We start from the raw sequence: 23,856 nt of genomic DNA, 5'->3' as shown, positions 1-23,856 counted from the left end.
AAAACGTTCAGTCTTATGTGAGTTCTTTGGTTATAAAGAACGGCCTTCTGTAACCTTTTCTGCAAAGAGCGATTTGCGACCTCGTTCTTAGGCAATCAAATCTTTTTCATCTGCTAGTGTATGGGAGATTGCCCAAGTTGCTTTGTAACAAAGTCTAGTACCTTATGATTTCCTACAAACCATTTTTATCTGCATTTAGTGTGCAGTCTTGTCTGTCTCCAAACAGACATACTATAGATACACATTTCATATACATAATATATATTATTTATAAAAAAAAATTAGAGCATTGACTCCAGATTCTACAGTAAGAACTGATTAAAATTGTACAAGAATAAAGTTTGTTTGAATCTGTGGAGGTTTCTACACAGTGTAGAAGCGTAGTAAGTGCAAACAAAAATACTGCCACTTAATTAATCCAGGATTTTCGGTTCTCTGGCTTTCTGGAAAAAGCCGAGGCTGCCGATACATCCACGTGACAAAGTGCCGCTTCTCCCCGCTTGGGAGGGGAAAGGAGGTGGCCCTGGAAGCACAGGGCTTCTCTGCTGGTCTGAGGTCCGGTCCGGCTGGGCCACAGCATGCTTTAAAGATGGGACTGGTGCTTTCTTGAGGCGACTGGAAGAAAGATGCCACGGCCTGCGGAGGAAGTGCTTGCTGCCTTTCACCGGGTGGTTGTGCTCCCCTGGAATGCAGAGGCTGGTGAGTTCAGCTCCTGTCCCCACCTGCCCTTACCACCCACAGGGACCACCTCTAGCCAAACTGCACCCACCCCACGCTCACCCCACACAAGGGGCTCTTCCTACAGGGACCCACAGGATCTGGTTTATTATGGAAACCAGTTCTAGAATTTATGCCATACAAGAGAGAAACTCAGCCCCACGGTGAAGCTTCTAGGAAAAGCAATGATAGTAAGACCCAAGGTCAAAGTTAAAAAATGTTATTTCTGGGCCTCCACTCTAACTCATATCAGGGTGAGAACCAAAGTCAACCTTTAGTACTTAAAAAGTTGTCAGACTTTAACACTGTCAAAACAACTTAATAAAACCAATATAACAAAAATACTAAAACAATTTAAAAGAAAAGAAAAAAATCACCATAATCTCACATGACCCTGACACAACAAATATTTTTATAAATTCTACTTTTAAACCAAGATGTTTGGCAAGCAACATGCTATTCTGGAGCCTTCTGAAAGCAAAAATCAGGTACTGTTCCTGTGTGTTGGGTTCTAAATAATCCAGGCAATGAAACGAGGGGGGTTGTTGCCCCTCTTTCCTCTTCTCTGGGCCATGTTTCTCCCAGTGCAGCCCTCAGACACCCCACTTCGTACTACCTCAGTGGAGGGGGCTGTGAAAAGCTTCTTCCCCTGCTCCACCCCCTACTGAGGTAAAAGCTTAGGTGTGAAGGGCAGTGACTCCTGGGAATTTGAATTTTTAAATCTCCTAACACCCCCCAGTGAGTCTATCGCACATTTCAGTTTGAGAAACACTGTTCTAGGGTGGAGGATTAACCCTTGGCCTTCTTGACCAAGTCTTGGGACTTCTTGGAAGAAGGACTGAAAAGCTGATGTAAGCCGGCAATGCAGAGTCTGCGTGAAGATCGGTGTGAAGGAAGGTGAAGACTTTTAAACAAATGAATGTTTTGTTTGCAAGAAAAGTAATGAGTAACTTTATTCTCACGTTGGGGAAAGGAGTCTTTTTCTTATTGTAAGAGATCACTGTTTCGGTTTTTGCAGTTTATTTATGAGTACACTGTATACATGACCATGTACTGAAATTTTAAAGGCTAGGATGGAGAACCCAGGGGAAAAGCCTCCAGGTGGAAATGGTGACTTCCTCAGCAAAGCAGGAGATGAATGTCCCCATGACGATCTTCTTCACCAAGCTGCTTTCTAGTTCTGTCAGCTCTTTGTTTTGCTAAGCCCTGGCACTCCCATACCCCTAACACAGCTGCGGTTGGGGTGTGGGACCAAAACAGTGCCCCTGAATGGGAAGAAATGGTGGTCCTCAGGAGCAGAGCGCTCAGAAGTGGATAATCTCTTATTTAGATAATTTGCTGTTTTCCCTAGGAATACTAGCAAAAATCCATTTTGTTCCAATATGAAAATTAAACATTATAAAAAATCAACCTGGGTAACTTCCAAAGCCCAAATTTCAATTGCTCCAGGAATTCACCAACTGGTGAATTTCCCCAAAACATGTTTTTACTTATGGGCACCAAATGATTGTCTTTTATCAATTCTACGGTGTATGTTTTTTCCTGCGCATTTTAACATCTCTGAAATTGGGATGTGTCTTACAATTGCTGATGTGATGTAGTTTAACTGGAAGTATTTTTTCTGAATGATACATAAAATAATGGTGCATCTAATAATCAAAGAAATCACAGATTTGATGAAATATGGTAGATGCTACCAGAACACCTTCAGATAGCGAGTAATTAAACATCTCAGGGAATGAACTGCAATTGACTGATTCTTATCCAAGTGAATGCTTAATTCAACATCAACCCATATGCCAGTTAGAAAAGCCACTGGTCCTATATATTGCATAGTCCTACTCAAACTATGCAAGCAGACTTGCTTCCCCACAGTCAGCCAGCTGGGTAGCACGTGAGCTGGCTCCCCAGTGGGTCCATCTTCCCTGTCAGAAACATCTGAATGAATCTCTTCTACCACGTCACTGTGGTGAAGGGCCTCTGGGGGTTGGTGTACAACTAGGCGTGCTCACTGATAGCACAAAACCCAAAGGACTGCCTCTGGAATTTATTACCTGGTCATTCTCTGCTGAGGAATGCAGCTGGCCAGGGTCCTGCAGCCCATCTGACATACTCTTATTGTCCGTTTTATTTGGTAGGTTCCTCCTACTTGAAAGCTCTCCAGTAGAAGAATCTGTCAAACCGTCAAAATCTTTCCCATCTGACACACCCATGAACTCTGTGAAAGAATGGTCCTCAAGGATGTTTGTGGTGTGTTCTATGGTCACTTCCCTGGGGAAGAATTCTCTTGCTGGTTGGCCATTTTTGCTGGAGAACACATCTTGTTCTGAACATGAGCCAGTCCTACGGAGCGTTTTGGAGTTTTTCTCAGGAATGCTTTGGGATGATGGACTCCCTTTGGCTAAGGCACTGTTTTCCTTGAGTGGCACCATAATTATCTTATCCTTTACCAAGCCTCTTTCTAGTTCTGTCAACTCTTTGCTTGAGGACGGTCTGAAATCATGAACATGTGACAGTCCGGAATGCTCACTGGAGTCTGCATCCTTCGTCTGAAGGGCTAGCTGATCTGAGCTGTCACTAGAAGGGACCACCATGTCAGACAGAGTGGCATTGGAGGCACTGTGGGAAAAGTAGCCACTGGTAATACTGCTGGTGGTAGGGCTACGGGACACTTCTTTCTCTAAGACTCTTGAGTTCGTCAGATCTACTTTAGAAGAAAACCACTCCCTGTTCTCCAAGCTGGCATTGTAAACACTGAAGTCGGCAAACTCCACAGGTACATAAGGCTGTGAACTTATCAGCTTCCTGTTAAGAGCTTCCAGATCATTTTCCTCCTCCTCAGAGTCCTAGAGGAATGAAGCAAAAGTCAGTTACTAGCTCCTTATAGCAACTGTATTTTGAGACAAGTTTTAAATACTTTACTATTAAAGGCATTCACATTCACATGTTTAATGGTTTTTTTCTTTCTGAGTTTGGTTAAATCTTTTCACCTATTGTGGACACAGGTACATTATTCTCAGAGATCTGTGAACCCATTATCACCTAATACGAAAGAGATTTATTTCTTCTGTGCTCAATCCATGCTAATAATTAAAAACCTTTCCTCTCCTGGTTTGAGAGAAAGCATGGAACGAAGTGCAGTAGATTTTTAATCAGTTACTCATGATTAGTTTTCAGTTATGATGTTTTCCCTTTTCTAATTAAATGAGTAGAGGGACAGCCAGAGGCAGAGAAAAGCCGCTGTTTCACTTGTACTTACAATCTTCACCTTGGGAAGTCAGGTATGGATAAATGAGGTAACTTGTGAAAAGTTTCTGAGCTAGTTTATGGGGAGAAAGGACAGTAAAATAAAGACCCAACAGCAAAAGGGCAAAGAACACAATTTCAGTATTCATTCTCAGTATTATACTAAATATTGTAAGGTTGTAAAATACTAACAATCACTCTAATAATTACTGTTTTCTAGAAGGATTTTGAGAGGCATGGACAGAGGTTTTGACCATACAGTGAGGAAGACAATGAGATTTAAATGAAAATCTCCCTTGTCAAATATCTTTAGAATTCTGTTTATAAAGATTGATAAATATGAAAAAGTGGATGTTATCAACTCCCCAATCTCTCTCCCTGAATGAATGGTTGTCTTATATCTGGTGGAAAACAATGTAAAACATATGAGTATGTTCTGTTCAAATAAAAATAAATAATAACACTATCTAGCCATTTCTAATTAATCTCATAAACATCTAATGACATTATCAATATTCCTTTTCTCTTTTAAAATGTGACTTTCATTCAACAAATATTCATCAAGCACTCACTATGCATGTGCCAGTCATTGTCCTAAGAACTGGGAATACCAATGTTGAGCCAAAACAAGTATAGTCCCTGTCCTCAGGAGTTAAGACTTTGGGTTCTTGCTCTTATAACAATCTTGGACACTGCTTGGGTGGATGGAAATTCCATTCAGTATAACAACAGGGTGGCTGTAAGGACCTGGAACCAAAACATGAACCTTACGTATTAAGGTTTCATTTCAAAGAGGGTGAGTGGAGAGGGAGAGGAGAAGTGGGGGGGAGAGAGAGGATTGGGAGGGGGAGGAAGAGCATGTTCCACAGATATGGCAGATGGTAGTTCACAAAAGAACATAAATTTCTTCTACTGAATTTTATAGCAATATTTTCTTTCGCATCTCATAAGATGCTAAATACCTAAAAAATAGCTTAATACTCTTCAATGCTTTTTAGTTTTTAAAATAACTTGAATATGAATTATTTAAAACCATCAGTCTTAATTCCTTGGATATTAATCAAAGATGAAAATCAAATATCAGTGATAAAGTTCAAGAAATTAGCCAAACAAAATTATTGGCAACACTAATCTCACCATGTTCTCTTCAGCTGCACTCTAAAATGAGCGGTGTTGTTAAAAAGGGGCTGGGGTCGAGGGTATTTCCCTGGGGTTGGGGGGAACGTTTGTAAAGGAGCAAAGACTGGACAGAGTGGTCTGAATCAGTAGCCTTTGCCTATACTTTTTAGATTCTCTACTTGGCTTGTTTAGACTCAAATTGAATTTCAAGTGTTTGTATCTCTTATATTTCCCTTTGATTTAAGCTGGCAAAGAAACAATTACCCAAGCCCGAGTCCCTGATGCAATTAATTACTAAAAAGTTAGTTGTTGCAAGGAAAACCAAATTTGAAGATGAGGATTAGCAATTTGGGGCTTTTTTATGCCTGAAGTTATTTCTTCTGAAGACTGAGGAAAGGCCTGTCATCCTAAAATACAACTTTGCTGAGTGAAATATTCCATCAAGAGTTCAATGTGTAGAAATAGGTGTACATTTATCAAACTCACAAAGATAAAAAATTATTCCTGAAGGACCTTAGTAAAACTGAAGAGTCTACAAAAACCCCAAGAGATTAAGTTCAAATAGGGATCAGTACATAATTATACACTTAGGATGGGGCTGGGGCAATGACCCAAAGAGGAAGCCTAAAGGAGTGGGGATAACTAACTCCAGAAAAAAGAAAACTGAAGAGAGATTAAACATTTTCCAACATGTAAAAGGTGACTGAGAGTTTATTGAGTTATTGCTTTCGAGGGGAAAAGAGACGACTTAATGGGTTTAAACCATATGTTCAGGGAATTTGATTAGGCAGACTTTTTATATCAAAAATATTATTTATCATTCTATCTTAAAGGAGACTAAACTAAGCACCTTCCCACTATGTCTTAAGGACAAAAAGAATTAAAGCTCTACCTACAAGTGGAGCATGGAGTCAAGTTCTCAAACTTCTCGATAGCTACAGTCTTCATGATTTGATTTTTGTGATTTAGTTTATGCAACTGATATTTGCCCATAAAACACCCTGATTTTAACAAGGGATCAAAACCCACATTAAAGCAGTGACTCTGCAAGGAATTTCCCTTGGTTAAAGTCATTTCCACTCCCACTATAATCAGCTCTGTGTTATCCATCAGAGAGATGGTCTGTTTTCAGAAGGACTGCATTAGGGACGTCCCCCAGTACTTCTGTCCATGGTACTAAGGTGTGGGCAGGCCCTTTTAGAAAGAGCAGCAGAAGGGTGACTGAAAGTGCACTATTTCTGGGATCACCTGGAGTCACCAGAGTCAGCCCAATTCTGCTGAGGGATGGGGTCTTTGTTCCTACACTCTCATAACTGTGAGATCTTGGGCAAGTCACTCAGCAAGTCTTTTGTTTCTTCTTATGTAAAATGAGAGAAATAAACCATATGCTGTCTATGCAAGACCTAAGACAGGGAGGAATGACTTTCTTTCTGCTCTTCTCTCTGTTTCACGACTTAAAAAGATAAAGCTCGAAAGGCATATCGTTGCCTTTATCTTATTCATACAAGACATGAAGCAGATTTGTATATCTTCCCAAATTGATCAGACAACAAAATCTTGCTTTAAGAAGCTATAACTATATTTACTATATTTTATGTGAAAGGACAGGTTACTTTGGTAGTTGGATGTGCTAAAAAATGAAAGGAACAATGTCTCAATATTACTTCTCAAAAATGATTTCAAACACCCCTGATCAGACTGAACCACTAATTCACCGATTTTTCAAGAATGGAAAAAGAAAGTGAATAAGGAACAAAGGAATAAAGCGGTTTATATCCATTTATAAGGGGAGAAATAAAATGAAACCTTCCCAAAGAGAAACCAGAACCTCAGAGCAAGCAAGTAATACCCTTAAAATCAACAAAATATCTGGAAAAGCTGCTATCTGAAATGAATCAAACAATTTGACAGTTTCAGAGATGAAGGGTGCTCAGCGAGCCAGGTTTCTATGGAGAGTAGAGGCAGATCGCTCTTATAAGATCCCAGCAAGAAAAATGGTCCCAGGAAACTCTACTTAGTGGCTTCACGGTATGTTCCATCACACGGAGTCCAGCTGTTGCTGGAGGCTCCCTAGGCCTGGAGATTCTGGTTCCATCCTACCCTCTGATAGCTAGAAGTCCTGAGATGGGTTTTCTTTAAAAACATTAAAAGGAAAGTAAAGAAAATAACTATGAGGTCAAATCTAACAACAGTGAAACCATCTGCTGGGCAGGCCCAGAAGAGTCATCCAGCAGTCTCTTGATGGTGTGTTCTACCAAAAGGTATTGATAAAATATGTTTAAATTTAGTGCCTGGCACTGTGGTGGTGAGTGCCATGTGAATAGACAGACAGACCCAATCGGCCATAGAGCCAGAGGATTTGAAGGGGTAACAAACTAGCCACTTGGCCTTTTTTAGCTCATGCTGCAGCCCTTATTAATTAAGCAGGGGGTGGTCAAGTAAATGACTGGCCAGCTTATTAAGATTTGGAGAGATGAAGGAGTAGCTGTTGATGTGTACTCTCTTCTCCAGCAGGAGCTAGGATGGGGGCTTTGGGATAGAGGGATGGGGGAACATAGAGGCAAAGTGGGGGAGAGGGACAAAGTGGTGAGGGGAAAATGGTGCTTTGCCATTTGCCATTTCCCTTAGTAGACAGAAGGAATGAGAAAGTCATTTCTTAAGATCCACTAGGACTTCAAGCATGCAGGAGACTGGCCAGCTGAACGTCCAGATTAAGTTCTAATTAGTTTCACACACTGTGCATTAGCAGCATATTCTAGACTCGTTAAAGAACCTCAAACTAATGAGCCCTTGGAATGGATCTGACATGGTGTTGCTGGGAAAAGAAACTTCCCACACTCTGCCCACAGAGCAGACCACATGCAGACATAAACATCAGGCTGCTCGTTCTTGCTCCAAGCTGCTTTACTTTTTCAAAGTCTAGGAAGCCACAGGAGAGTGAAAGTTTAGACACAAAATTAGAGAATTCTTTCCAGGCCTTAGAATATATAGGTTTTTTTTTTTTTCCTTTTAGTTGAGGTATCATTTGTAATCCAAAGTGCCTGGTATACAGTGTTTTAAAAACTATTTCTCAAGTTTGTAATTTGAAAACCAAGTGCTAGAGAATGAGGTTTTACAGGTAGAGTTTCAACCTACCTGTGGCAAAATTTAGATAAGCCATCCTGAAAGCGAGTCTGACACGAGGGTGGTTGGAATATATTTGGCCAACAAATTTAAAAAGGCTACCTGAGATGCAGAGATGATGATGACAGGCGATGATGGATTGTAGTGTGGCTACAAACTACTGAACTTGGCAATAGCATCAGGCAACACGAAAAAAGCTTTCAAACATACCCACAACTAAATGCATGATTACTTACTCCAAGTAAGTGCAATTCCTCTAGGTAGATTAACTTCAGAATCTGGGCAATACGTACAGGCACATTAGAAAGATGCCGTATTAGTTAAAATGATTTCTTTGTTACACCTTTAAAGACTAGAATCATTAAAAGTGCCTTTTCCCCTTTTTCTAAGCAAATTTATACTAAGCAAAAAAATAAAATAAAATAAATGAACACTGAGAAAAATCTTATGTCATAGCCATGTTCATGCAAAATTTCATTACTGATGGTCACATTTTTTAAAAAAGCAAAGACCCAATACATATTTTAATTTCTTCTAAAGTATTTGGACGATTGTCTGTGAAAGGGCCTTAAACCCACCACCAGGCAATATGACAGAAATGGTTCCAGAACTTACAATCTTCTTCTCACGTTTGCTATTGTGTTCTACTGGCATGCTGCTGCCATTGCTTCCTGAGGGTACAATGCAGTCAGGGTTATGTGCCTGAGATGGAGGCATGCTCTGCAAAGGTTAAGACACACAGATGCATCACACACAGAAGACGACGACAGCCAAAATACACATTAATGCGTGCGAGTTAGAAAAGCAATGCAAACACCTTTATTACATGTGAGTAGTGCAGCAAACAATTTTGCAGGCTGGAATTAAACTACTGATGAAATTTGACAAGACTACATAGATTCTATGGCACATAGCATAATTGGTTTTATCAAATCCAAAAAAATAAAAGCCTTTAATATTTCCAAACACCTAGGGAACATCTCTTTCTCACTTAAAAGATAAAAAATATGTTGAGAAGCTATAAACACAAAGAAAACAACAGCAGTAACAACAAATAAGAAATTCTACTTGAGAAAGAGGTATTCCAGAATAGGATCCAGAGTGATAACTCATACAGGTCGACATGCAGCATCTGACTTGTTAATGCAAATTGTTACTTCTCCACAGGCAACTTAATTCCGGCTATTTTACATGGTACAGATGAGTCAAGCATTTACCTCCTGGCTTAGAAGAGGCCTTGCTTCAAGAGCCATCCTTTTCTTATGCTCCTCTTTTACAGGCAATAGGGGCTTGAAAAACTTTGGCGGCTGAGGAGAGAATGCTTTAAAAGGGCTGACTGTTAAGGCATGAGGATTCTCTGATGTGCAACCTGGGGAAGACAAAAAGGCATGGGTTTACAGGCCCAGAGCACTTGAACCAACACACAGGAAGTGAGGTTATAACCTAGCCACAGGAATATCTGGAATAATAAAGAAATTAATAGGCAAATTTGGCTAAGCAGTAAAACAGAAGTAGGCAAGAATGAAGATATATCTGCAAAGTCACAAAGAGTTATCAGAGGGCTGGATGGCATCAAAGAAATCGGAAACCAAATTTTCTATCTTCTCTTCAAGATCCAGCTTAAGTGCCACTTATCAGACCAATTTCAACTCATGCTGTTTTTCCATTTCTCTGAAATCTCAAGCCTTTATTATTTGTACGTGCATTTTGGCACTCTATCATTTAATATCTTATTTTCTACATATCTCATTTTCACAGTTAGATTTTAAGATCTAGAATGGCACATTTTTACATCTTTCACTGCATACAGCAAGGAGAGGCTCAAAAAATACTCAATGAATGAACACTGTACAAATTTTCTTACAAGCCACTTTTTTCCTCAAGCTACCCTGCTCCATATGACTAAGGAAGGACAATTATTCTTTCTTGCTTTTATTCATTTCTTACCTTTTTGGGCCTCCTTCTATATTTTCTTCTCAATTCACTGGTACAAAGACACTTGCTAGGTAACACATGAGGTGTAAGGTTATAGAACTGATTTACATATCCAAAAAATGCTGTTCCCTTCAGGACACTCGGAGATTATACATTGAGGTAGTAATATTGTCACTGATCAAACTCACTTCTGCTATCCTTTTTGAAACTGCTTCAGGAATCAGAGACATGGTCTCCTAAAAATCCTTTAACTTGAGTACAAAAACATGACAGAGGTGTATATTCTTTTGGGAAAGAATGAAGTCTAACCATAATGTATTAAGATTTGTCTGTCTCTCAAAACTAACTTCAAAATCAGGAAATGATGTGTGAAAAATGATTTGAAAATTCTGAAGTGTTACACAAAAAGCCAATTTTTATTATTTGGAGGATATATTGGATACAAAGCAAAAAGAAATCAAATAAGTAAACATGACAGGTTCTATTAAAGAAGACAGTTTTGGATCATCTAGCAAACTAGAATTTCAGCTTCCTATCCTTTTTTTTTTTAAGATTTTATTTTTCCTTCTTCTCTCCAAAGCCCCCCAGTACATAGTTGTATATATTTTTAGTTGTGAGTCCTTCTAGTTGTGGCATGTGGGATGCCGCCTCAGCATGGCCTGACGAGCGGTGCCATGTCCGTGCCCAGGATCCGAACCTGTGAAACCCTGGGCTGCGAAGGCAGAGCACGTGAACTTAACGACTTGGCCACGGGGCCAGCCCCTCTGCTTCCTATCTTATTATATGCCACCTATAAAAGAATTTTCCCTCATGCTTTCCTTAAGAAATTAGAAAGAAATAACACAGAAAAACAATCTCACCACTACCTTCTTTACTCCTTCGAGGTGAATCCCTGGGTAAAGTTCCATAACATGCTACATCTTGGTAACTGGAGCTGTAGTCGGACATGTCTAACTGGTTCTCTGGCCAACCCTACAAAGTAAAAATATGAGTAAAAAAAATGAAGCCCTGATTTGAGGTTTTTTCTTCTTCTGTTTTTTAATGGCAGTATGTGCTCTTCTTGATTCTTATAAATACTTCAAACATGTAGAAAAAGTGCTGAATAATATGGCAAATACTGTCATAGCCAAGGTATACCTAGAGTGAATAAATGTTAATATTTTATTGTATTTGTTCAAGATTTAGTAAAATCATCACAAATAGAGTGAAATTCCCTTTTTGAGTCCCTACAGGTCCCATTCATCTGTCTCTCTCTCCAGAGGCAGGCACTTTTATGAATTTGGTATGTATCTAGGGCGATTGGATCATTTCAAGACCGAACTGAACATTTTTCAGAGTGAAATGGTTCCACTAGCACTTTTCCCTGGGTGACAGGCATAAGCTGGGACTGCCCCAGGCAAACTAGTTGGTATGGTTACTCTACATATACCTGGGATTTGAAAGTATCAATCTGGCATAAGTAGTGGTATATTAACGGGAGAAAACTTCTCCTGTGTGTCACGTAAACTTATTTAATCTTACTTCAACTTCTCAGGAGTTTACTGCCTCCAAGGACTAGATTTTAAACTTCTTGAGGACATAGTCTCTCTTTATGCTCTTTGAATCACTCACAGCCCCTAGCTTAGTAACTTACATACCTGTTTGAGAAATATTTGCTGAGTAAGATGATGTTGTAAAATGTCTTTAATTTTAAATCCCTAATTTTACCCATTTGAAATAATTTTGATTTTGCTATGGTGAGTGTAATACCTTCTTAAATCATTTAGAGTTAGACCCAAGATATTCAATTATGTATGGTATTATCCTGGAATGGAAAGTACCAAGCTAAGTAACAATGTAACACTCAGAGTACACAGCAATTTCACATCAAGTATTTGAACTTGGAAATGGACATGTGGAGACCATGATTTGCATAAGATTAAGATGGGAAGTCCAGAGATTTTAAAAACACCAAAATACCCTAACTTTCCAGACTTAGATTCTGCTAGTAATCTGGCCATGCGCACAGGTGCACACCTTATCATCTTCATCAAAGCCAGAAAGGTCTGGTCGACTGGAGGAGACCTATGAGAGATGAGAGATGAATCATTTTATCAGTGTGGTTTATATATTTAACATAAATTATACATACATATAAAGAAATATAATGTCACATATACAGTTGAAGCCTGTATGACCTTCTCCTCCCCTTCTTTCTTTCTTTCTTCCCTCCTCAGGAGTAATCAATATCCTAAATTTGGAGTTTATTATCCCCATACAGGTTTTATCTGACTATTTACATATATACACACACACATATGTATATATGTCGTTGTTAGTGCTGTTGAGTCAATTTATTTATTCATTTATTTATTTTTGAGGAAGACTAGCCCTGAGCTAACATCTGTCAATCCTCCTCTTTTTGCTGAGGGAGACTGGCCCTGAGCTAACATCCATGCCCATCTTCCTCTACTTTATACGTGGGATGCCTACCACAGCATGGCTTAACAAGCAGTGCCATATCCGCACCCAGGATTCGAACCGGCAACCCTGGGCCACCGCAGCGGAATGTGCGCACTTAACCGCCGCGTCACCGGGCCAGCCCCGGTCGAGTCAATTTAGACTCCTAGTGACTCTGTGCACAGCAGAGTAGAACCCTGCCCTATCTTTTTGCACCATCCTCTGACTTTCTGGCGCAGTATCAGACAATGCTCTGCTGCTATTCACAGGGTTTTCATGGCCATTTCTTTGGAAGTGGGTGGCCAGGTCTTTCTTCCTAGTCTGTCTTAGTCTGGAAGCTCCACTGAAACCTGTCCACCGTGGGTGACCCTGCTGGTATTTGAAATATTGGTGGCACAGTTTTCAGCTTCATAGCAACACACAGCCGCCACAGTATGACAACTAACAGACAGCTGGTGTGGTTCCCTGACCAGGAAAGGAACCTGGGCCACAGTGGTGAGAGCACTGAATCTTAATCACTAGACCACCAGGGCTGGCTATGTATATATGTACGTGTAAGCATATACAATATGTAGTATTATTTTGTATATTTTTATAATTCATATAAGCGGCATTTTACTATACATGGTATTCTTCAATAGTCTGATAATTATTTGTTCTATTCTAGGTGGACATCTAGGCTGAATCTAATTTTTTTCTATTATAAACTATGATGAAACAAACGCTATTGTTACTGCCCCTAAGTACCACTCTAGCTGTATCCAAGAAGTACTGACATGTACTATTTCAGCATCATTTAGTTCTAAACACATCCTGTGTATCTATGAGAATCTCTAGAGCGTATATTAAGGCATAGACTCTCTGGGCTGTAGATAAGGTATGTGCGTTTCAAATCTGCTCTTCCGTAAGGATTTTACAATCAGCTTATCAAATCCTACAAGAAATTATGTTGAGAATTCACAGATCAGTTTAAGCAGATGTGCCAATTTTGTGATACTGTGTATTCCCATCAATGAACATAGTCTCTCTCTATGAATTTATACCTTCTTTAAGGTGATAACTGTATTTAGATTTTCTATTTCTTCTCGATTTAGTTTGTAGGATATGTCCATTTTATTCACGGTTTACTCTTATGATGTTTAAATCTCTGTTCTCTATGTAGTGATGTGCCCCTTTTTATTTCCAATAATATTTGTGTCTTCTCTCATATTTTCTTTTCTTCCCCAATCAATCTTAACTAGAAGTCAGTCCATCTGACCAGTCTTTTCAAAAAAATCTGCTTTTCAGCTTTGTTGATTCTTTCTATTGTCTGTTTTCTATCTCATACATCTCTGTTCTAATCTTTATTATTTCCTTCTTTATCTGAATTTATTATAATTATGCTGTAACATTTATTACTTTCTTTTAAAAAATTTATCGATTTTATTTTTCTAACTTTAAAAAATTTTATCCATAAATATTTCTCTATGAATCTCTAAAAAGTTCCCCTTCCCTTTTTAAAAACTATAACAATAATACCATTATCACATCTTAAAAAATTAAGTGCTTTCCAAATAGTATCAGATATCCTGTCAGTGTTCAAATGTCTCATATAAACATTTTCAAGGTTAATTTTGAACCAGGATCAAAATAGTTTATACACTGCAATTGGAAGATATATCTCATAAGTCTCTTTTAATTTGAGTTCCCCCTTTTCTCTAGGTCATTTTTCCTGTAAAGTTTCCCACAGTCTGGATTTTGCTAATTAAATCCCTGTGGTGTCATTTAACATTTTCCTCTGTCCCCTGTAAATATTAACAGTTAGCTCTAGACCCTCGATCAGATTTAGGTTCAATTTTTTGGGGGGGGAAGGGAAGGTAGAATACTTAGTAGGTGGTCTTTCTTCTCAACATAGAATGCTTTCCTCCTTATTTTTTTTACTCTTCGTTTTAATTTAAGAGCTCTAAATTTCCTAATTGTAGCTTTTGTTCTTTCATTTTCTCTACTCTCTAGTATTCTGCCATATAAATGGAATAACAGGGTACTTAGGGCTAAGTTTCCCTCTAAGTACCACTTTAATTGCATCCCATAAGTTTTGATACATGTACCATTTTTTATTATCATTTATTTCTAAATACATCCTAATTTCCATTATGATCTCTTCTTTGATGCCTAAGTCAATTAGAAGACTTTTAAAAATTTAAACTGTATGCGTCTCTTATCAATTTCTAATAATTGCCTTGTTTCAGGAGAAGTAAGCTGTATGATAATGATTACAGGTATGTGCTAGGATTTGCGTTCTGGCCTACTGTAAGATAAGGTTTATAAATGTTCACCATGTTTTTAATCATTTTCTGACAATTATGGAGAACTGAAGGAAGGTGAATAATACTGTGCTTTTCCCTGGGAGGATCTGAGTTTCCCTCTGCTGCTTCTGGAAACAGACTGCTTTGATGTGGTCCCTGCGCTCTTCTGCCCTTTCCTCCCATGACAGTGTCCCCCTTCACTAGAAGCAGTTTCTGTCAATTGGATTTTCTAGCTGAAGTGGTTGAGGAAGATAATCAAAATGGTCAAAGGAAAGGCCAGGGACTATGGGAGTGTCTATATGGAGGTGCCTGGTGCCCTTTCACCCTGACGGGCAGCACAGTAATATTGTCAGGGCAGCTAGAACAGGGCATAGAAACTGACTCAAGAGCAGCACCCAGCAGCCGTGGCAGCCAGGGTTTTTAGCTGACTCTACCATCCTTAAAGTAACTGTGTTCAATTTATGTCTCAAGAAACTTCTTTCAAGGAGATAACTTACGAATAGAAATTTGTAAGATTCCACTAAAGGCTCCGTCACATTACGCGTGACTGTGTTCTCTGGTTGCTCCCTAGTACTGAGGAGCAGCCTGGCACTTGGGGATGCCCACACAAGCGCCGTATGTTCTAGTCCCACCCATAAACCTCGACCTCAGGCCGCCTCACGTGCCGCCCCCCAGGCCCTGAGACACGTCATGAAAGGGTGCACTCACATTGTGGACATTTGGCGTGCTGATGCTCCTCCGCAGGTGCCGAGCTTTGGTGGAAAGTGCTTCTTTGACTGTGACTGCCTGTAAATTTGAAAATAACATTTTTTTTCCCTCTGATGACAAAAGGAATTTATGTTTATTGTTGAAGACTTAGAAAATATAGAAGTAAGGATCACTGCAATCCTACACACACACACTCATATTTAAAAAACTGGAATCTTACTGTACCCACTAATTTTTTTTGCTTAATCTATCAAAAACATTTTTCATAAATAAAACCAGCAAAATTCTTGGACTAAAGACATTTACATCATGGATTTTCTTATGTAAGTGGGCAGAGAAAATGTAAAAGAAATACCTCTAACTATTATCTCCCCTGCAAAACTACAATTGACTTTTATGCTGTTTGAGTTTTACTCAGGCAGCAATTTAGGTGGGACTCCCACCAAAGGAAGATTTGTCTGACAGATGCCAATCTTAGTCCTCTTGTTGCTCAAAAGATACTCTCCATAACTTCACTTACTGTTTCTACGGAATGGCATCTCCTGTCTTATAGTTTGACTACCTAGTGGATTATTTTCACTTGAATGTCCTGCTGTTGTTCCCTGGGTCCAAAAATTAGGGAGATAATAATAGCATGTGGTTAAGCATACAGACTTCGGAGTCAAGCTTTTTAGGTTTACACCCGACTTTGTACCATTTCCTAGCTATGTAACCATGGCCAGGTTAGCTAACTTCTGTCAGCCTCAATTTTCTCATTTACAAATGGAGATTATAACGGTATTTATGTCACAGGGTTATCTTGAAGATTAAAAGAAATAATGGATCTAAATTACTTAGGCACAGTGCTTAAGGAGATATTCAATAAACTGTGGTTAAATTTATTTTTGTTACTATTTTGCCAAAGTGATGATTTAGTCTAATGAGACTGCTACTCAAGTTTTCCTTCTCTGATAGATTTAGAGAGAAGGTGTCTGATAAGTAAATTCATCTTGGTCCATCCGGGGTGGTGGCTGGTGATCTCATCCTCTGGTTCCCATATTTCACAGTGACTTGCCTGCCGGAGCCGTTCAAGGCTCAGAATGTTCTCCACCTGCAGCACGCCACGCGTGTACTTCTCAATGTATGTCTCCCCGTCCGACGTGCCTTCGTTTTCACTCCTTGCTGCCATGAGAGCCAGCGTTTCCCGGTCCTCAATCTCCTCTGTTGCCTAAAGGGACAAGGGGGTAATTACAATATTTTTATATGAACAATATTTCTATCAAAATTGTGGTGAGAAAATGATTTAAAATTTTTGAGAATTATCACATTTCTCCATTACTTATAGTCTGAAATTTTTAAAAGGTAATATATATTTTACCTTTGGTATATTGGATACTATTTCATAGGTTACGCCACAGGAATAAAATATATTTTTCAACGATATTCTCCTCTTCAAACTCTGGGTGAAACTCTGGTAGAAAAGGAAAGCTGAATTAAGTGATATGAAATATACATGTTATTCGGTATTTTACAAATTGTAAAAGCATTATCAAGTACTATGTTTTTGGGATACACACAATACCAGCGAAACAGAAAAAAGTTGAACTGAAAAATCCTTGTCTCCAACCCAGAGGGACAACAATGTCCAGCTGTCATTTGGGTATTAGATTACAGAATTTGCAGCCTATTCAGGGTTTTTCGTGGTTGTTTCCCTCTCTCATTTGCTGCCTTCTTTGTGATCTTGTCGGGGTTTCACCAATCTATCCTGGCACTGTCAGAAGAAAACTGGAGAGGATCAGTTCTGCTCTCAGCACCTCTGAAATGACATCTGGGGAAGCAGAAGCACAGGATTTATTGGAGCCTGCCTTTGCTCCTGGGTGTGTCACTAACCCACTTGGACCTGGCACTTAACCTTCTTCGAACAGTGAAATGTCATAGCTCTGCTGCCTCCTAGGATTATGGGTCTCAACTGGTCGAGGTGGAAGCGTCCTTTGGTGGACCACATTTACCTCTGCTACCCTAACGCCCCTTATCTTGGATAAATGAGAATCAGACTGTAACTTGGCCAGGATGGTAACAATCTGCACATCCACTGTACTAAGACCACAAAACACTAGTTTATGATAGAAGGAAAAAACTTCGAGCTCCTATATGCTACAGCAGAATCAGGGCCCGTTACTACCTGTTTGTTGTAAATATTGGCTGCAATCCGTTTTCGTAATACTAACTCCATAGCAGCTGGGTGGCTGAGCTGGACTGTGGTCTTCACTATTAGGTAAATCCTTTCATTCTGTGGGGTGACCCTATTCAAGTGGATGGAATCATGCACCGAGGAGTCCCAGGAGGCTGTGGCTGAAACCTAGGTGTAGGGGAGGGGGGGGGAGACGGAAACAAGACACAACGCAGGCGTAGCAGTTTACATCACACACTAGAGAAAGAGAATAAATGCAATTCTACTGGATCATAGCTGTTTTTCCTCACCATTTTTGACAATACACATGTTCTATTTTTTTAAAGTTCCCAGTCCTCTTCCCCAAAGCAGACTACAGCAGTCTAATAGGAAGACATGCCCACAGGTGTTTGCACTAATCTGAGTCCTTTTAAGAGAATCTTAAGGGTCAATTACCTCTTCATCACTATGCTTTATGATGGGCAGGTAGAAAAACTGGCTGCCATGCTCCTTTGGCAGGATGGAGTTCACGCCTGACGCATGCGGGCCCACGAGCTGCTCATTGGCACTGAGGTCATCCGCTAACCAAGTCCAGGGCACAGAAACAAAAGTGGGGGAAAAGTCAGCTTCTAAGCAAGCATCAAAAATTTTTCAATGTGCTTTCTATGATGACACTTACGTGTAATGCATTTTAATTTTTTCTTTCATCTCTTATCCTGCAGTTGAAATAGACTCCAATATTCACAAGAGCTTCTATCTTTTAAAGAAACAACTCTGGGAGCCAAAAAGGTGCCTTTGTGAGTTTCCTATAAAATGGACTGAATATATTCTATATACAGTCCTCAGAGTAAATATTTTCACTATGTAAACACACCTTACAATTTTGCTGCTTTCTCATAATTCCTCCTGTAACCTAGTGTTAGGTTTGTCATACTTGCATAACTTACACTAAATTAGAGATTTGAGCAATTCAATTATCAATTTAGAATCAAAGTTCTGAGCCTTAGGAGAAAGGTAAGGATCATCTTCTTCCAATGTTCTACCCAATGTGGGATTCACTCTTCACAAATCTCTGTAAGCAGTCACCCAGCCTTTGCTTGTACACCTCCAATAACAGGCAACTCATCACTTCATGAGGCACTCAGTCTACCTCTAGGCTTTTAAAAACTTCTTCATATGAAGAGCCAAAGCCAACCTCCCCGTGTCTTCTATTCATCCATGATTGGTCTTAGCTCCAGAAGAGAGGTTTTCAGGCTGTGTTTTGAGGACCTCAAGGGCCCTCCAGAAGAGCATGCCATAACCAAACTCAGCAACTCTGCTTCTGTATTCTACACTTGGGGTTCCACTTAAAATTTCATTTTGAAAATGGATTTTACTGCTAAAACACACTGAAAACCATTGTTCTAGGTTCACCCAGGTTCAATCTAATTGCTACAGGAAAGGACAACCTTTAACACAGGCTTACAGTGTGATCATGTTCTGGAATCAATACTATTGGGGGTGGGGAACAAAGGGCACTAGTCAGAAATGCAGATTCCTAGGCCCTTGCAGAGCATAAAGATTCAGAGTCTCTGAGGGTGATTACTTTCTCAGATACTTTCTGGGTCCGTTACCATTTCAGAGCAATAACTGCTTTAATGTTTTTGTATGCAATTCTCAATCTCCCAAGTGCTCTCTTTTTACAATTAAATATCCACATCTCTCTTCTAGTGATTCTGCAAGTCATGGTGACATATATTTGGTTGGACTGAAAATATCACCTAGATACGGCATATAAGTGATTACAAAAGTGATTTAAGGATCACAATAATGTGGGTCTGAACAGATTACAAACTTTAACTAAACATGATAACTCCTGGAACGTTAGGTGTCTACTCACCGTTCAAATCAAGGAAAAGAACCGGTATGTGGGTTTCCATTCCAGGTGGTGGGATCCTAAATTTAATAACGAAATTTAGTGATAACAAAATATGTGTTTTATGTCTTGTTAGATAATCAAACACTACAGAGGCATGGAAACAGAAGAGAACAACCTTGGACATACAGGTTCTATTAACGAAATGTTTTCACACTTCTTGACAGCCCTGTCAACACAAATCATGGGAATTATGTGACTTACATAAAGAACTACCAGTTGTATGAATTACATGTAGTTAATTGAAACAAAGATTATTTGAAGGCTTTCTAAAAATAACTCTGGTGATGGGAAAAAGGGAAGGGGATGTTGTTAGAGTAGAAGCAGGGGACAGGATCAGAACCCAAAAGAAATAAACAAAAGAGACAATATTTTAAAAGCCCAAAGGAGGAGAGAATGAAAGAAGGCGGGGTTATGTGCAGGAAAAACCAAAGCAGTATTTTATCAAAAATGTACCAATTTGCATCAGAATCACCTTGGGGGTCTCTTAAAATGAAAAGTCCTGGGCCCATCTTTTCTCTTCCGAATCAAAGTGACTAGGGATGGGACCCAGGACTCTACAGTTTACAAACATTTAAGATGATCTGAAGTCTGGAAACACCTCAAATCCAAGAGACTGAGGTAAGAACTGTCTCAAGAGGGCCTCAAGGAGCAGAACAAGACTGGGAATGAGCTGAGAAGCACTGATGGTGTAGTAGTCAAAGTTCCACGCTCTCCACCTCGGTGGCCCAGGTTCATTTTCTGGTCATGGAACCACACCACCTGTCTGTTAGGTGCCATGCTGTGGCAGCGGCTGACACAGAAGAACTACAAGGGTTTACAACTAGGATATACAACCATGCACTGGGGCTTTTGGGAGAAGAAACAAAAAGAGGAAGATTGGCAACAGATGTTAGCTCAGGGTGAATCCTTTCCTGTAGAAAAGATTAGGAATGAGCTGGCTGTTTATAATAAGTGGCTGGCAGACAGACTGCACGTGATCTACAGGATTCCAGCACCACAGAAGAATCTGCAGGGAGAAACGTGAGGTTACAAATTACGTGCCTGCAAATTCAGATTTTCTAGTTTCATAAGACCATGAAATCCCTTACACTTCCATTTATCATTACAGACACAAATAACATCACTATGTTTCTATGCCTATCCAAAAGAGATTATCTGGACATGTACATTCGGTGTTCAAATGGAATCTGATTTCTCTTAAGTGCCTAGCACATATTCTTGGAATCTGAATGAGAATAAGCAGCAGCAGGAGTTACCATTTAATGGATGGGCACTATGGACAAGGAATTTTTTATATATGATCTCTAATCCTTACAACAGTACCAAAAGGTAGCTCCATTAATAGATAGGAATAGAGCCTCAGAGAAGGTAAGGAAATTTAATACTTAAGAGCTGCGGCTGCAAACTAAATCCAGATCTATTTGACTCCACAGCCGAGGATACCATGCTGTTTCTTTTGAGTGCTTAAGAGTTGACTCTATGTTAGTGACCAAACTAAGCAGGCACCAGGGCAAAGAAGAAGATATATTTTCTACCTTCTTCAAGTATATTCTGGAAACACCCTTCTTTTGAGCCAAAAATAAGAGAATTTCTGGAGATCAGGAAACCATGTCCAAGTTGCTCATGCAGAGGAATTGAGGAATATGGTATTTGATTCCTAGCCAGGTAATAACTGCTCTCTGGCTTCCTGTGAAAGGAAGGTGGCTGCAGTGGGGAGGAAAAAAATGGAAGGCAGGAGCCAGTCCCGTGGTGCAGCAGTTAAGTTTGCATGCTCCACTTCAGCGGCCCTGGGTGTGCCAGTTTGGATCCCAGGCACGGACCTGGCACTGCTCATCAAGCCATGCTGTGGCAGGTATCCCACACAGAAAGTAGAGGAAGATGGGCGCCGATGTTAGCTCAGGTACAGTCTTCCTCAGCAAAAGCGGAGGAGAATTGGTGGCAGATGTTCGCTCAGGGCTAATCTTACTCGGGGGGGGGGGGGGGGAAGGGAAGGCAGCACTAGAGATAGGTGGCCCTTCCCTGGGCAGCTCATGTTACTTCATATTTACTGTGACAATCCTGGAAAGTCACTTGCGTGACTTGCCATAGGCCATCCGCACCATCCTGTCAGGTCTGGTGGACTTACCAGTCGGCGGGCGCCCCGGGGATCCCACTGCCCGGTGCTGGCACCAGCACAGCATTCCTTTCCTCCGTCAGCCCCACCCACTGCTCCACAAGCCGGGCTTCCCGCTCCATGTCATCCTCTGTTTTCTCTGCAGGACAAAATGAGGGGATGAGCACCAAGAAGGGAGAAAGTACAATTTCAACACTTAAAATAAATAGATTTTTAGTTGGTGCTATCCACCAACGGCTTAAATATCCACCACATTCCAAAAGAGGGTTTGAGACTTGGAAGTTCAAGCCTGAGCACCCAGATCAGCTCAGAGAGGCTACGTCACTGGCTGAACGGGCCATAAGCCAGGAAGAATGAACAGAACATTAGACTGGGGATTAGAAGACTTGGGTTATCTCACTGGTTCTGCAATTTGTGGAAGTTACTCAACAGACGAGTCTAGTTTCCTGATATGTCAGTAGGGATAATACAACTCGGCTACTTCACGTGCTAGTTGGAAGGATCAAATGAAATAATGGATGTGACACTGCTTTATAAAACCATACACCATTCTATAAAGATAGAAGACTGCACGCTGAAAAACTAACTTTATTTTCCTTGAGGCTCATTATGAAAGGGATTTTATTTGATAAGTTTTGAAATCCTCTTATCCATAATCCAACTCTGGAGCTACCCAGGCATAGTCAAAGTGAGTTTTCATTAGCAGGCTGAGCACAGACACAGACAGACACCAAGAACGTTGAACCACGATGTTTTACAGAAGGAGAATTTTGGCTAACTTCCACATGAAATAGATGAACATTTGTGATGTGACCTTTGGTGCAGAATCAACCACAATGAGTGAATCATAAAGTCAGAAGGAGAGACTAAGAGTTGTAAGAGCATTTTCTACTCTAGAATCCGAGTGGCCATTGCCAGCACAGGAAAACTCCATCCTTAGAGCTGAGGGGCAGCTTCAGGCCACGCTGACCCAGCTGAGCGTATGGCTACTGCCCAGTAGTAGCTGGGCTGACCTCATAAGTGCTGTGGTTTCAGAAGTGACCCTTTATCTGCTGTCAGTCCCAAGTTCTGAGCTTGGAATACCTCATTCTGAGATATTTGGTATTGATCGCATTTGCATTTATAAAAACAAAATTTGAGTTTAACATTTATTGTTGTAATTAACTCAGAGTTTTATGAAAACTTATTACTTTTAAACCTTCTTAAACCAAGATTGTATAATATGATTCACTAATATCTACAATTGTTATGAGTTCAAAAAACGAAGATACTATTGTCCAATGAAGGGAAGAAAACAACCTACCACCATTGTGTAGAAGTGAAAAAGCCACTCCCAGGAAAGAGGTTAATGTCACATACCTTTTTTATTGCTGACTTTTTTAATCTGTTCATCTAAGTATTCTCGTCGTTTAATGAGCGCATCAGACCACCTCTCTCGTACGCAGTTTAAGTCTTCTTCCTGACATCAGGGAGGGAAAACATGCTCCTGTAGAACGCATAGACAACTATTTCTTTTTTCAAAAAAGATGTTTAAGTTGATTAGGAAACTTTTCATTAGGAAAGGCCATTGAACATTGCTGTGTGATTAATCTGCCAGAAAGCAAAGAGGCCTCAGTAACATTGCATGCTGATCGAGGATCCTGTTACTCAGAAATCAGAGCCCCTAAATTTCCAAAAGGATAATTACACTTAAAAGCAAGAGAAGCTCAAACTACACCAGCTGTTGGATGATTCTTACATAGTCTGTGCATGTGTGTATTTAAATTATAGCTATTCATTTGCAGGAGTTTTGATTCTAAGCAGAAGGACACCATGAGCAGAGCCCAAACCACGTAACAGCAAATGGAATGGAAAACGACAGGCATTTTCATAGTTCATAGTTCAATGGCCTGATAATGTGTATTTTCTGAAGTGCAAAGCATAGATCAGCAGAGAACCTTTCTAACTTGCTGCAAAGATCTTACCTCCAACCACTACTGTGAGGCTAACCAAAAACCTCCCATGCAAAAACCCAACATGCAGTCAGCCATGCTGTAAGAACTCCCAGAAGCAGCCGCTGGACTTCACCGTGAACAGAGTGGCAGGAAGCGCACAGACAGCCACA

At 40.1% G+C, this 23,856-nt stretch overlaps 1 protein-coding gene across 1 annotated transcript in view; it reads right to left on the bottom strand.

Moving 5' to 3' along the window:
* Nucleotides 1–703: 703 nt before the first annotated feature.
* The window catches only part of KIF13A (kinesin family member 13A), a 189,279-nt gene continuing 166,126 nt past the window's right edge, over nt 704–23,856 (bottom strand). Inside the window, 14 exon segments of the mRNA XM_046639429.1 lie at nt 704–2,764; nt 2,766–3,563; nt 8,821–8,925; nt 9,423–9,574; nt 11,007–11,112; nt 12,157–12,204; nt 15,573–15,650; nt 16,627–16,779; nt 16,930–17,022; nt 17,734–17,910; nt 18,178–18,302; nt 19,601–19,656; nt 21,765–21,891; nt 23,112–23,211. Of these exon segments, the coding sequence (XP_046495385.1) occupies nt 2,726–2,764; nt 2,766–3,563; nt 8,821–8,925; nt 9,423–9,574; nt 11,007–11,112; nt 12,157–12,204; nt 15,573–15,650; nt 16,627–16,779; nt 16,930–17,022; nt 17,734–17,910; nt 18,178–18,302; nt 19,601–19,656; nt 21,765–21,891; nt 23,112–23,211 (2,157 nt within the window). The 3' untranslated portion in view covers nt 704–2,725.

Source organism: Equus quagga, chromosome 15, assembly GCF_021613505.1.
Source record: "Equus quagga isolate Etosha38 chromosome 15, UCLA_HA_Equagga_1.0, whole genome shotgun sequence".
NCBI lineage: Eukaryota > Metazoa > Chordata > Mammalia > Perissodactyla > Equidae > Equus > Equus quagga.
This window is presented reverse-complemented; position numbering and strand designations above follow the sequence as displayed.